This window comes from Mastomys coucha, unplaced genomic scaffold (assembly GCF_008632895.1).
Source record: "Mastomys coucha isolate ucsf_1 unplaced genomic scaffold, UCSF_Mcou_1 pScaffold21, whole genome shotgun sequence".
Classification (NCBI taxonomy): domain Eukaryota; kingdom Metazoa; phylum Chordata; class Mammalia; order Rodentia; family Muridae; genus Mastomys; species Mastomys coucha.
In genome coordinates, this window is record NW_022196904.1 from 178,980,316 (window position 1) to 178,996,096 (window position 15,781).

General features: G+C 43.2%; 1 protein-coding gene across 3 annotated transcripts in view; it reads right to left on the bottom strand.

The window, feature by feature from the left end:
* The window catches only part of Cfap43 (cilia and flagella associated protein 43), a 99,266-nt gene that overhangs the window by 4,335 nt on the left and 79,150 nt on the right, over window positions 1–15,781 (bottom strand). For all 3 annotated transcript variants that reach the window (XM_031390623.1, XM_031390624.1, XM_031390622.1), the window contains 7 exons: window positions 13,964–14,083; window positions 11,393–11,500; window positions 10,507–10,593; window positions 9,792–9,880; window positions 6,025–6,238; window positions 4,884–4,996; window positions 3,511–3,670 (listed from right to left, as the gene is read on the bottom strand). In XM_031390623.1, the coding sequence (XP_031246483.1) occupies window positions 3,511–3,670; window positions 4,884–4,996; window positions 6,025–6,238; window positions 9,792–9,880; window positions 10,507–10,593; window positions 11,393–11,500; window positions 13,964–14,083 (891 nt within the window). The remainder of the gene's footprint in view (window positions 1–3,510; window positions 3,671–4,883; window positions 4,997–6,024; window positions 6,239–9,791; window positions 9,881–10,506; window positions 10,594–11,392; window positions 11,501–13,963; window positions 14,084–15,781) is intronic.

The following is a 15,781-nucleotide window of genomic DNA, read 5'->3' on the forward strand; positions in this document are numbered from 1 at the left end:
TCACTCTCATGAGCGGTACCCCTCCTTGGCCCTCTGCTTAGATCACTCCTGTCAAACAGATGACACTGTGCACAAATCTTGGAATCTCTTCTCTTGGGGTATCTAGGAGCAGTGCCCCAGCTTTCTCTTCTACTTTACTAGAAGCTCCTCCACCTCCTTCCCTGTTTCCTTCTGTGGTGGACCTTTCAGAGCTGGATTGGAGGTGCAAACACAAACTCTTTACTCTCTGACTTCAGCCAAAACTACATTCTCTCAGTCTTTCCACCAACAGTTATTGATACTATAATCTACTCAGCTAATCAACCTACAACTTTAAGACTTTCTGAGGCAAGATCTTGGTATGTAATCTGGGCTGGCACTGAACTTGTATCTTTTTGACCTGGCCTCTGAGTTCTGGGGCTATAGGTATCAGCAAACCTGGCCAAGCATAGCGTTTTCTGCAAACTTTCACTACGTGTTTACCAAGAACACTTGAAAAAGGTAGAAAGTTGGGGAGTCTACTTTGGTTGTCTAGTTTTGGACCAAGGTTGGAACCAGCATTTAGGAAAAGCTAGTCTTTTTTGTTTTTTTGAGACAGAGTTTCTCTGTATAGCCCTGGCTGACCTGGAACTCACTCAGTAGACCAGGCTGGCCTTGAACTCAGAAATCCGCCTGTCTCTGCCTCCCAAGTGCTGGGATTAAAGGTGTGTGCGACCACCTCCCGGCTTAGTCTTTTCTTTTATGGAGGGAAGGCCTTCAGCCACTGAGAGAACAGCAAACCCTGGCTCATCAGAGTGGTTTTGGTAGGGAAAGGTAGAAGAAACCAAAATAGAAGAAGCAAAGCAAAGCAAACCATATTCTCTTAGAGAAAAGGTAAGAAAGACAATATTGAAACAAAAAAGAAAAGAAATGCCTCCCATGAAAGTCCTGTCAACCAAGAATTTAAGAAGCTTGGAGTTTAAAAAGCCATGTTTCAGAAATGAAGGCTAAGCTGGAAGCACCCTAACTTTGAGGCCAGCCTAGGTAACGTTGCAAGACCTTGTCTCAGAAATCTAAATGTAGAGTGGACTTTTTTTTTTGGGGGGGGGGGGTTCGAGGCAGGGTTTCTCTGTGTAGCCCTGGCTGTCCTGGAACTCACTCTGTAGACCAGGCTGGCCTCGGACTCAGAAATCCTCCTGCCTCTGCCTCCCAAGTGCTGGGATTAAAGGTGTGTGCCATCACTGCCCAGTCTAATTATTCCTTTTAAAAGAAAGTCACAGAATAGTCTCCATATATCAGTGTTAATGAGTACAGACTACAGAAAGACAGAGTGAAAACAGCACTGAGCTGCACTTTAGAGGGGCAGAGCTTCCAATACTCCTAAAGCTAAGTAGGCATTAATTCAAATTTTCTTGTTATACAGTTAAGAAAAGAGTTTACATCAATAATTTAACTTTATGTGCCAGGAAAAAAAGCTAAAGTCAAAGCGAGCAGAAAGATAGAGTAAAATGGATATATGTATATGTATAGGTCTGTGTATGTGTATATGTATATGTGTGTGAAATAGAAAATAGGAAAACGTAAAGAATAAAATTTATTAAATCAAACATTGATTATTTGAAAGACAAATCAGTAAGATTATGGAAACTTAGCTAGATTAAAGTACTGGTGGCTTGTGGTGGGGGTGGGGACTCTCATATCCAGACCAGACTTGTAATTAGAGATATAACAGAACTCTATAAATCAAAGAGACTTACACTGAGGGCTGTATAAACTAAGGTACATGTAGTGGTTTGAATATGTTTGGCCCAGGGAATGGCACTATTTGGAGGTATGACCTTGGAGTAGATACGTCACTGTGGATGTGGGCTTTAAGATCCTTTTCCTAGCTGCCTGGATGTCAGTATTTTCCTAGGAGCCTTCAGATGAAGATGTAGAACTCTCAGCTCCTCCTGTACCATGCCTGCCTGGATGCTGCCATGCTCCCACCATGATAATAATAGACTGAACCTCTGAATTGGGGTTAAGCCAACCCCAATTAAATGTTGTCCTTATAAGAGTTGCCTTGGTCGTGGTTCACAGCAGTAAAGCCCTCACTAAGACAGGAGTTGGTACCAGGGACTGGGGTTTGCTGTGATAGGCCTGACCATGCTTTTGTTTGGAAGAATGTGGATTTGGGGACTTTGGAAAGCAGTGGAATGCTTTAAGTTGGACATAATGGGCTATCCTAGTAGGAATATGGAAGACTTTGTTGCTGAGTATGATTTGAACTGTGCAGACCTGGCCCAAGAGGTTTCAGCGGAGAAGAATTTCAGTATGTGGCCCAGAGACTGTTCCTGTAGTCTGCCTGAGGCTAAGGTGAAAAGATGAATTGCACTGACAAAGGAAGTCTCAGAAACGCCCATCATAGACTTTGTTCTCTGGTTAAGTCTCACGAAGAATATCTTAAACAATCATAGCCAGCTGAGAAAGGAAAGATGTAAAAAATGTGGTTTGAGAATTAAAAGGGCACCAGGAAGTGAAATGGAGCTGAGTCCTGTGTTCAAGGATATTAAATTGAATTAAGGGAGCGGTGACCTTGGGGCAAGATCCCGCCCAGCTAAATTTAAATCCATGCTTGGTGGACCACACCTTTAATCCCAGTGCTTAGGAGACAGGCATGCAGGTCTGTGAGTTCAAAGTCAGTCTACAGAGCAAGTTCCAGGACAGCCAAAGCTTAGGCAGTTGAAGGAGTTGGAAAAAAGAAAGCTGGTGATAATGTAATAGAACAAGGGGGCCATGTTCCAGCCCCAGCAAGCAGCAGAAGGATTAAGTGTTGTCCTTATAAAGGTTGCTTTGCTCATGGTTGTCTGTCCACAGCAGTAAAACCATAACTAAGGCAGTCTATTAGAGTGGACATTTAACCTCACTGTCCCAAACATTTCATATCTTAGAATCATGTAGAGAGATTTTAAAAAATACATCTTGGGGTGAGTTCTGGGCACATTTACAAAGTTCTATAGGCAATTTTAATGGCATCTACTGAGAGAAAACACTGATACAACTGAATTAAATACTGTCTTAGTCAGGGTTACCATTGCTGTGATGAAACGCCACGCCCAAAAACAACCTGGAAGGAGAAAAGGGTTTATTTGGCCTACCTACACTTACACATTAGTGTTCATCATCAAAGGAAGTCAGGAAAAGAAAGCAAACAAACAGGGCAGGAATCTGCAGCAGAAGCCATGCAGGGGCCATGGGGGTTGAGGGAGCTGCTCACTGGCTTGCTGCTCTTGGCTAAATCAGACTGCTTTCTTATAGAACCCAAGAAGGGATGGCTCCGCCCACCACAGGGAGGGGCCTCCTCCATCAGTCACTAACTAAGAAAATGCTCTACAGGCTTTCCAAAAGCCCCGTCTTCATGAAGACATTTCCTCAGTTGAGGCTCCTTCTCTCCAGTGGCTCCAGCTTGTGTTAAATTGAGGTAAGATAACGGGTACACTTAACACGGAAACGAGAGGCATTATCAAGCAAGTTTATATGAAAGGCAATATGTTGGAGAACGATAATTACCCGAATCACAGAATTCAAGTCTTCAATTATATTCTTATTGATGAGAATTGCATCGGAATATTCCAGAATCAACTGGAAATTCTCCAGTTCTATTTGTCCTTGTTTAAGAAGAATTTGTACTGTCAAATTCACCTGGAATCTCACTTTCTCCTCCTGTAATCTAAATGGAAAAAGGCTTCAAAGGAGTGTTTGTGATAGGTTTAGGTCTCTAACTTCACCTGCTATCTGAGAAATCAAATTCTGACAGAAGGAATGCACCCTGGGTGGCATGAAGAGTTGCCCCAAAGATGAAGCTTTCTAGAAGACCCTCTAAGTGCAGCTTCACTTGAGCTTGAATTCTACTTGGATTATTGAAGCAACCATATGGACAAAATTACAGTCATGAACTCTTATTGTAAGTTAAGGAAAAAAGCTAGGACTGGAGAGATGGCTCAGCGGTTAAGAGCACTGACTGCTCTTTCGAAGGTCCTGAGTTCAAATCCCAGCCACTACAGGGTGGCTCACAACCATCCTTAATGAGATTTGATGCATTCTTCAGGAGTGTCTGAAGACAGCTAGAGTGTACTTAGATATAATAATAAATAAATCTTTAGGCCAGAGCGAGTGGGGCCGACCTGAGTGAGCAACCACATGATGGCTCACAACCATTAGTACCTCTACAGCGTACTCATAAACATAAAATAAATAAACAAATTAAAAAAAAAGAAAAAAGCATATAGTTTGTACTGTAATGAGAAGAATTTTAAAATGAACTAGAAATACTTTAAATGGAAAATTTGAGCTTATTGATTTTTGATGATATAATAATATATATATGTATATATATATGCTACTTTTCAAATCTATTGATAAATTCATATTTTTCCTACATCCTACATCTGAAACTGATATTTGGGAAGCTCACAGAGGTACCATGTGGCTGCACAAATAGCCTTTTGAAGCAAAGACTTTATACAAAGCACCAAGGCTCCATGAAAAAAAAACAAACCATAAACCTGGCAGGTGTTTATGGAGAAATTATTTGGAAATCTGCATGGTTTTCTTGAGCCCGGAAGTTTCCATTGACAGAGATAGACTCTTTGTATTTTTATGTGGTAGGTGTATATTTACACAAAACTATGACCCCCTGTCCCCAAAGTTTGCTTTTGCATTAAGACAACACATGGCAAATTCTCTTTTGAAACAAGTCTTATGTAACAAAGCACATGATATAAAAATAGAACATTTCAGCACAGGGCCAGGACTGCAACAGACAGAGCCAGCAGTGGCCTAGCCAGGCAGGAGGCTGGCTCTGCAAAGATAGCCCTACTTAACTGAGCCTAGCTCACAACTGTGAATATAAATGGAAAAAAGCCCTAAGAAGCCTGAGTTACCGGACGAGCTCATGGAACACTCTCTCAATCTCTTGATGCACAGCTTCATCATCTTCCATCCGCTTCCGGAGAAACATCGTCATTTCCAGTAGGCAAGCTGCCTTCTGCTTCACCTGATAAACGCAAGCGCAGCATGTCAAGACACACGGACACTTGATGCAGACATCTGTCTTTTGACTTGTTTTGTATAAAAATCTTACCAAGCCTACCTTTTTCAGTGATTAATAGAAATTTAAATCTTTCATAACCCTGTTGAGTTATATAATACATGGCTGGCACATTCTATGAATAACTTAAAGAGTATCAAGTTGGGCTCTTGCTGAAAATCAAGTATGCAGTTGGGTGTGTATCATGTACATCTATATATACCATTTTGAAATCTGTTCCCATCACTTTAGATGAAATTCTAGACTTATAAACACTTAATAAAAAATTGCCAATCTGATGTGATGTGCACTGACTTTAGGGACTTGGGAGAGAGGAGACAGTGGTGGTTAGAAGGCAGCAGGTCTCTCTCTCAACAGCTAAACAAGCTCTCAGACTTTTCCCTTTGCTTCCTCCCCATCACCTCTTCCAGCAAAGTGTGAAGCTGCCTCTGGCCAGCTAAATATAACCCTACGCAAAACAAGATCGTTTCTAACAGCGCTGTCCAGGAGAAAAGCAACGTGAGCTGCGTGTGCAGTTTAAATCTTGTTGTAGTCACATTATCAGAAGGGAGTGAATTTAATGAGTGAGTGATTAAGTGAATTTAACAGATGGATTTAATTTTACTAAAGCTTTTCATTGAACACAGTCTCTCCAAGATATTATTCTGCTTGTGAGCAATGTAAAAATTATTACTGAGACGTTTTTCCCTCATTTCACGGTAGGTCTTCTAAATCTATATGTGTGTTCCACTCTGAGATATCTCAGTCCCGGTCTCTCTATCTCAGTGCACAGTGACTGCTTAGCACTAGTGGCCATCATTTTGGACCTTGAGGATTTACATCATCGCAAATAATATTACATGACTTTTGTTATGTTAATATTGATATTACTAACTACTACCCAGTAAGAGAACCTTAGTATTCCTGAAAAAACTGACAGGTGTGTTATTTCCTATCAGTACACTTAAAATAGAATTTAAAATGAAGTTATATACTTTGTATTCGTTTTCCACTTTTGCTCGTCTAGTTGCGCAGAAACGTTCCCAGACAGAGGGGTCCAAGCCTTCTGGCATGTTATTGATATTGTCCAATTCATCCATGGATTTCATTAGCTGGGCAAAGTTTTCCTTATTTAACTTGACAGATCCTGGTCGATCTCCATAAGGAACGAGAGTGGTCACATCTGCTTGTGTTTTCTGTTTGTGAACCCTGGTATCAGCAAGAAAAGAGCATCAACCTTTAATACTCTCACAAATACCAAAAACCAAATCAGCCAACAAACCAAACCAAACAACCATCTAACCAACCATTCAACCATCCAACCAACCATTCAACGAACCAATCAACCATCCAACCAACCATCAACCAACCACCCACCCAACCATCCAACCAACCAATCAACCATCCAACCAACCATCAACCAACCATCCAAACAACCATCCAACCAACCAATCAACCATCCAAACAACCACCCACCCAACCATCCAACCAAACAATCAACCGACCATTCAACCAACCATCCAACCAACAAACCAACCAACCAACCAAACAAACAACCATCCAACCAACCAATCAACCATCAACCAACCATCCAAACAACCATCCAGCCAACCAATCAACCATCCAAACAACCACCCATCCAACCATCCAACCAAACAATCAACCAACCATTCAACCAACCATCCAACCAACAAACCAACCAACCAACCAAACAAACAACCATCCAAACAACCACCCACCCAACCATCCAACCAAACAATCAACCAACCATTCAACCAACCAACCATACAACCAACAAACCAACCAGCCAACCAAACAAACAAACATCCATCCAACCAAACAATCAACCAACCATCCAACCAATCAACCAATCATCCAATCAACAAACCAACCAACCAACCAACCATCCAACCAACCAACCAACTAACCAACCAAACAACCAACCAAAAAACCAACCATCCAACAATCCAACCAAAACACCAACCAAAAAACCAACCATACAACCAACCATCCAACCATCCAACCAAAACACCAACCAAAAAACCAACCATCCAACCATCCAACCATCTAACCACAGTAACAGACCATTAGCATAAGCCTGACATTGTATGGTGATTTCCTTTGTCACTTCAGGGCTGGTGACAGTGCCCACTTTGTTCATACCCTAGGTCCTAGACATGCCCTGGAATTACAGACATCTGTAATTATTGTTGGCCCTGGCAGCTTTTCCTATGCTAGGAAACCATTTTTTTTTCTGTGTATTGTAAGCAGGCAAACAGACACCCAATAGTAGTGTGAGTGCCCCCTGGGTCTGTCTGGCATAGCCACTTCTGGGATCTTTTCTTCAGTAGGGTATGCCTGGACATATGTAGACTTGGAGAAGGGCCCTTTTTGTCTGCATTAATAAATTAGCTTAGCCTTCTTGGGCTGTAGCTGGGAATGGAAGGTTACAAAGAGTTATGCTGGGCACTCCCTGTGGAGACGTGACAGTGGACAGTGTATGGGTGATGGGTCCACACATATCTCTAGACAGGACAGTTGGGTTCTGGGAGAAGCTACTGGCCCAAAGCCAGCTCTGAGTTTTTGAGAATTAGGTTTCAAAGCAAATTCTATTAGACCACAAGTGCTTCCCTTTGGTTTATTATATAGCACACTCCTAGCCAGACCTGGGAGCTCATCACACTGCAACCTCCACACTCAAGAATCTGAAGCAAAAAAATAACTGAAAATTTGAGGCCAGTCTGGACCACACATTGAGCTTCAGGTCGGCCAATGCTATGTAATTAGGATCCTGTCTCAGAAGATAGCAAGTAAAATGAAAAGGCGCTCTTTGAAAATAGGGAAACTGAGCTAGGGAGATGTCAGCACTGAACAGGATAGACACCAGTGCTCAGTCCTCAGCACCCATGTGAATATCCTACTGTTGTGGGATATGCTTGAGATCCATCCCAGCGCTGTATGTGCAAAGATGGGGAGATGCTGGGGCCTCTGGCTACTCAGCCTAGGGAAACTGACAAGACAGGCCAGGGAGAGAAGCTGTTCAAAAACTAAAACAACGACAACGAAACAACCAAAAAGGTGGAAAGGAACTGAGGAATCACACCACAGGTTGATGTCTGACTTACACACACGCACACACACACTCACACACACACACACATACCCACTCACACACACACACACACATACACGCACACATAAGCACACTCACACATACATACACATATACCCACTCACACACACACATACACGCACACTCACACATACATACACATATACCCACTCACACACATACACACATATATGCACTCACACACACATATACACATACCAACTCACACACACATTCACATATACATATCTCACACACATACACATATATGCACTCACACCCACATACACATATACCCACTCTCACACACTCACACAGTTACACATACACTCACTCAGTTACATACACACTCATATACACATACACACACACTCACAAACATACACCCATTCACACACAATACACATATACCCACTCACACACACACACACACACACTCAGACATACACCCACTTACACTCACACACACATACCCAATCATACACTCATACATACATACATACATTCATACAAACATACATATATACACTCAAACACATACACACACATTCACACTCACACACACACACATTCACACACACACACACACACACACACACACACACACACACACACACAGAGTGCGGTAAAGGCTGTGGAGAGAGAAACTCAGACATGAGACAAGTCCTGGGCTAACCTCCCAGTGTTTTTGAGAACCTGTTGAAGGGGCAAGCATGAGCTTGTATCCCTCACACAAATGGCCTCACTCCTTTGTGACAAACAGTACAAGTCTGTATTGCATTTGTTTGAAATTTTAAATTTACTGTGTTAGAATCAGCAAACTATCCCAGTGCTGTTTCCAGCTTAGAAACATACTTCAGAACTCTAGATTATCATTATTTTGAGCTATCTTTCTTTTTATTTTATTTTAAACTTAATATAAAAATCACTGTGAATAAAAACTTTGGTCTTGAAGACAGTCACATGAGATTGTCAGAGGAAAAGCAATTTGTGGTCAAATGCACGGGGGAAATGTTGCTATTCTGCAATTCCTGGAAATCCAAAAGCCACTAACAAGTTCTGGGAGGCTCTGCAATAAAGATGCCACTTAGCTATGAAAAAAACGGTATTTCCTCAGCTGTGCCCAGTGTTGGAGGCCCATCTCACGGAGCTCCAATTTACCACAAAGGCAGACTTCTGTTTGTGGAAATATGTCTTTGGAAATCATGTATTCCAGCCTGATGTAAGACTTTTAATGTGTGAAATGAAAACACAGACACTTCACTCTTTGTAAAGAGTAGAAGAAATAATTATACCCCATCCTCTACCGTAAGATACCAGCGAGATCTTGGAAAACACTGAATTATGATGCAGGTGGATACCTTCATCTCTGGATGCCTGACTGATCATTTTTATCTGATTGGGAAAAGGTAAAAAATTATAACTATTTTACTTTTTGACATTTATTTGCTAATTGTTTTGTTTTTCTGCATGTATACACATGTCTGCGTGTTGTGGTGCACAGTGAAGGTCAGAGGGCAGGCAACTTGTAGGCATTGGTTTTCTCCTTGAGGATACCACTCAGGCCACCAGCCTTGGCCTTCCTGAGTCATCTCTCTGGCCCCCCGCCCTCCCCAACCCCACAGATTTGATAACCTAAGAGAAGCAGACCTTGGCCGGCGTTTAAAAAGCTTGTAGAGGATGTCCACCTGGTGACCAGAAATCTCAGAAAATTCCTTTTTGAAGCTGCGATCCAGAATCTAAGGATAAACACATCACCTCCAGGATTGCAAAAAACACACAGAAGTTCCTCAATTGATTAATGCAATTTCTAAACTACACATGGTACCACTGTGACTTTAAGACCTGCTTTTCACAGTTGCTGGAGAGCAAAGTTATTTGAGATGCAAAGACTTCCTCAAAGATCTGTTCTTAGGGAGCATGCCAGTGTGTTAGAAGTACTATGTTATATAATAGATTGTTTTTAAAGTCATCTAGAAGTGTCTCCAAAAAATATTTACTCAGGAAACATGCAAGTTTTGCTCTGTCCACTTTGCCCTGTTCCTTCCCACCTCATTGTACCATTGTCTTTGTGGTATTCATGCTACTGCTTCTGTGACAGAGTGCTGGCTTACTGCAATGCTGATTTTATGGGGTCCACAACCCCTAGTTTGAGAACTCTAAACATGGTGACCTCTCTAACATATTCTGTTTTTCCCCCTCAAGAAAAAGCTTCACCTAGGGAAAATTTTTAAAAATTCCTTCTAAATTCCTTCATAATGGATGGGGGCAGAAGGAGAGCAATCCATGAGGAAACTAACTTTTGCCCTGTTCAGCCTCTCCACCAATCGCAACGCCTCCACATTGCCAAGTGGATGTGACTCACTTTGTCTTCAGCCACTAAGAAGTCGTGGTGCTCCTTGAACACGTCCAGATCTTCTCTCGCTTTCTGGATGGCTTCTGATGTCTTGGTCTACAGCAATGGCACATAGTTAATTGGGACTGGAGAGTTCTCAAGGCAAGCAAAGCTACAGGTGACTCTAAGAATAAGAAGAGACCTCACAGCTGGGCAGTGGTGGTGCACGCCTTTAATCTCAGCACGTGGGAGGCAGAGGCAGGCAGATTTCTGAGTTTGAGGCCAGCCTGGTCTACAGAGCCAGGGCTATATGGAGAAACCCTGTCTTGAAACAAGCAAGCAAACAACAAAAAAAGTACATATGTCATTTATGATGTGGTAAATGTGTTGGTAATGTGCTTAATTAACACTATTGACATAGGCTGACAACCACTGAAACATGTATTGATCCCCATTATCTCTTTAATAAATCTTATCTATTCACATTTATACTGTGATTGTGAATATGAACAATTTCATTCTAAGTTTATCATTTCTACACTCAGTGACCCTTGGGAATACCACATGGCCAACAGAGGGTGATTTTCCCTGGAGAATGTCCCACAAACAGATTCAAAGATTGTATGTCTTGATCAAGGTCTACAACCGGTCTATGATTAATCGCTGTAGCCCTGGCTGTCCTGTCACTCACTCCGTAAAGCAGGCTGGCCTTGAGCGCGGATGAACAGAAAAACTATGAGGTGACCTAGCCAAATATTATTGTAATGGTCACTGCTCGCCCTTTCTTTAAAGTGTCCCTCTTGTCTCGTGAGATTACTTGATTAGAATGGAGTTGAAGACTCTTATGAGCTAAGGCTCCCCGAGTGGGATTTGTCTCTAAACATGGGGTGCAGATGTCGGAGAGCCCTGGACTTACTTTCTCCTCCTGTTTCTTCAAAAGGTAGTTGTTCAGGAACTGCTCCCTGGAGCTGAGTTCTTCGTCCAGCAGCAAAGAATACACAATGTTGTTTATTTTCAGTTCCTCCTGTGGAGATAGGAGGAGGAGGAGCGTTGAAGTTCAGCATCCCTAGCTGAGAGAGAACTTCCTGTGGCTGGGCATAGACTTGACACTCATCAAATGAGATACTCATCAAATGAGACGAGGATGCCTTAAATGAATGCCTTAAAGAAAAGTCAAATGGGGACTTTTACAACAGCATTTGGTTATTTTACCTCATGTCTCCTTTCACTGTGAGTGAAACACACACACAGAGGAATACTTAACACAGGTGGATTATTTACTGAGGCACTACACTATGCAGCAACCCAATGTACCTGTCATTACCACTCAGCTAAAAAAATCACTTTTGCCAGCACAGAATCCAGGTGTCATCAGATGCTCAGCCCCAGTAGCAGGCAGAGTTTTGACTTAACAATAACCAGCCCCTATGCTTCTGTCATTCTCTCTTAGTGAGAACCCCTGGCATAGTGGCATAGCTTGTCACTAACGATATTTTGTCACATCCTCATGTCCTCTTATGTCCCTTCTCTCCTTCACAATTCATTGGCAGCAATCAGCAGTCTGTAGATAGGTTTTGTGTCTCCCCAACTGCTTACTCGTACTGCGGTTCGGAAGGGTCTCAAGTCCCTTTTAGTCCTTGAAAATTGGCCTCTGAATCCAGAGGCCTGGTCAGATCTTGGTTGGATCCTTTTGGCAAAACTGGGTGCCTCTGTGTCCTCTGGTCAGGGCGTACATGCTATTGTACTGTCTTTGGGGGATGTTCGTAGCTCTGGATGCTCAAAGCACAAGCCCAGTTAATCTACTGAGAGTTGCAAAATGGTCGTTGTCTGTTCTCACTTTTTAAAAATTTAGTAATTGAATATTTTATAAGGAAATGTGCCTGCTTATAATTTTGCTGTCAGGGGTATACTTTGTACAGGAAAGTCATATTGCTACTCGATAGTTTATCAGTTTGGGACAATGCCCCTGTTGTTAGTATCTGAAGGTGACAGGTGGTTGCTACTGACTGTTAAATTCAAAGACTTATGGCTTGTATGTGCTTGTCCCAGGGAGTGGCACTATTAGGTGTGGCCCTGTTGGAGGAGGTGTGACCTTGTTGGAGTAGGTGTGTCACTGTGGGCGTGGGCTTTACCACCCTCATCCTAGCTGCCTGGAAGTCAGTCTTCCACTAGCAGCCTTCAGATGAAGATGTAGAATCCTCAGCTCCTCCTGCATGCACCATGCCTGCCTGGATGCTGCCATGCTCCTGCCTTGACGATAATGGACTGAACCTCTGAACCTGAAGGCAGCCCCAATTCAATGCTGTCCTTATTAGAGTTGCCTTGGTCATGGTGTCTGTTCACAGCAGTAAAACCCTCACTAGGACAGGCCCTCTGGGCAAGGAGTAGAGAATTATCTGGATTAATGTACTGGGGAAGACCCATCTTGCTTGTGGTCAGGATCTACTGGGCAGGGGATCAGACCCCGCAAAAGCAGAAAGAGACATGGGCAGTACACACATACATCGCCCTTTTGACTCACATCCCGAGAGCAGTGCTGATGCCTGGCCTTCCCTGTATGATGGTCTAAAACATAAAACTCTGAGCTATAATGAGCTCCTTCTCCTGTAAATTGATTTTGTCAGATTATTTTACTGAAGCAACAGAAAAGGAAAACCAAGACACGGAACAACTGGCATTTTCTTTTACAATAATTATTAATATTGTTATTATAACCGTTGGTGCTGGAGCTGTGTATAGGCAAAGCAAGCGTTCTGTCCCAAACCTTTATTTTTGATTCTTTTTTTTTTTTAAAAGATTTATTTATTATTATAAATGAGTACACTGTAGCTGTCTTCAGACCACCAGAAGAGGGCGTCAGATTTCATTACAGGTGGCCGTGAGCCACCATGTGGTTGCTGGGATTTGAACTCATAGGAAGAGTAGTTGGTGCTCTTACCCACTGAGCCATCTCACCAGCCCCTATTTTTGATTCTTAAATGTTGTCCTTAGAGGACAAGTGACAGCAGCTGCCGAGGCCTGTGGACATTGGCTAGTAGTCTGGTCCCCGGGCCCCACTATCTGTATGAGAAGATGGTCTGGGCATGTCTTTAAAGAAACATAGCCGCTTTGTTGAAGCTTTTTCCGCATACCATGCATTCTGCCACTTTGTGTAGAATCTGATGCTCTGACGCATGCGCACAGCTAGGTAGCCACTAGCAAGTCAAGTTTGGAGCGTTCTGCCATTCCAAGAGAAAACCTTTCCACACCCCTCAGAACCTCTCAGAAGTTTCTCTCTTTCCCTAAAGCACCTACTTATGGGGTGCTGGAGAAGTCAGTAGGATGAGCAAAGCAGCGCCAGGCTGGGAGGAACCAGGACGGACCCACCTACCGTGCATGTGGAGCCTCAGCATCAGGCATCATCTTGCTGCTCTCAGCTTCCTGAGATGGGCTGCCGTCCCACAGGCTACTTAAAAGGACAAGATACAGAAACGAAACCTTCGTTTACCTGGTTGATGACCATCTCTGCCTTCACTCTCCTTTCAAAGAGTCTCTTCAGATGCTCATCAAAGTTCTGTGTGTTCTCTTGGATAGAATTTTGAAGTTTCTTCAGCTCCGCTTCTAAAGACTAAATGGGAGGCGATAATTAAACGCTTGTCACAATTGGCATTTGTGTTTTGCCGCATGGAAAAAGCAGGGGTAAGGCAGGGAGGTACTAAATACTGGACCCATCTAAAATACTGTGTGTTTGGAATTTTTTATTTCATTTTTCATTTTACTCCCCCTCCCTCTGTCTATCTGATTCTCTCTCTCCTCTCTCCCTCTGTGTGTGTGCATGTGTGTGTATATGTGTGTGTGTGTGTACATAGGTGTGGAGGTGAGAAGAGGAAGTTGAGTGTCTCTCTCTCTCTCTCTCTCTCTCTCTCTCTCTCTCTCCTTTATTCTCTTATAACCACGAAACCGGAAACTCTCCATGTAGGCTAGGCTGGCCAGCCAATAAGCTTTCAGGATCTGCCTGTCTTCCCACCCCTCTGCCCCAGCCCGTGCCTGGTTTTCTCAAAGTGAGATCTAAAAATTTGAACTCAGGTCCTCATACTGGTACAACAAGCACTCTGCAGTCCGTCGAGCCATCTCCCCAGCCTGGATGTTTGCTTTTAGAATTACACTGAAGGAAGATCATGTTAACGATCACTAAGCAAGCAGGCTTAATACATCGAGCTGCAGCACATCCTCCCAGAAAATTCTGACGACAGATAGTCATTTACACACACACTCTGATGACAGTGATTTACACACACACACTCTGACGACAGATAGTGATTAACACACACACAATTTGACCCTGAAAAAAAGTTGCTGCCCCTCCCATTTTTGAATATCTTGGAATTTTCTATATTGTTTTGCTATTTAATTTAAAAGGGTGTGTGTGTGTGTGTGTGTGTGTGTGTGTGTGTGTGTATAAACATGTGGGCAGGTGCACGTGGAGGCCCAAAGAGCGTGTTGGACCCCTTGGAGCTAGTCGTGGACAGCCGGATATGGATGCTGGGATCTGAACTCCTATCACCTCGGAGCCTTCTCCCCACCCTGCTGAACTTGGTTTTATACTGCTGAGAAAGGAGTTTAGTGTCCAGTGTTAGGGAAGAAGACGGGCCTGTGAAGTGAAACAAGATTATCTGGAAGTAGATCCATTGTGAGAGCACCAGGCTGAGCAAAACCAAAAACCAACATGGAAAAGCTTAAAAACAAAAATCCAACTGAAATTCAAGTTAACCACCGACGGTAAAACTGCATTTTGTGTTTTTGCTTCGTTTGCTTTTATTCACCACACGAGTGGGAGCAGGTGGTAAGGAGGTAGGACACCTACTGATTAGCTTCCTGTCAACTTGAGTTGTCAACTGAGCCAGCTAGAGTCATCTGGAAAATGGGGATGAGCGGAGGGGAGTGCAGGGGTTGTCATTGTCATGTAGGCTAGGCTGGCCAGCCAATAAGCTTTCAGGATCTGACAGGTCTGTGGGGTGTTTCCTTGATTACTGACTGATGTGGGGCCCGAGGGCCGCTCAGGCTATGGGCGGCACCACCCTGGGCAAGTGGTCCTGGGCTGTGTAGATGGCAAGCTGAGAAAGACAAGGAGAGCAAGGCAGTACATAGAGGTTCCTTCCTATGTGACAGACTACAGGCTGTAAGATGAAACTGATCCTTTACCACGGTAATCCAAACCAAACTGGGGCCAGTGCTGTAACTGAATCAAGCCCGGCGTTTCACTGGAGGATATGATGGGCAGGCACCTCAGGAAAGTGAGGCTGAAAGTAAGAAGCTTTTTTTTTTT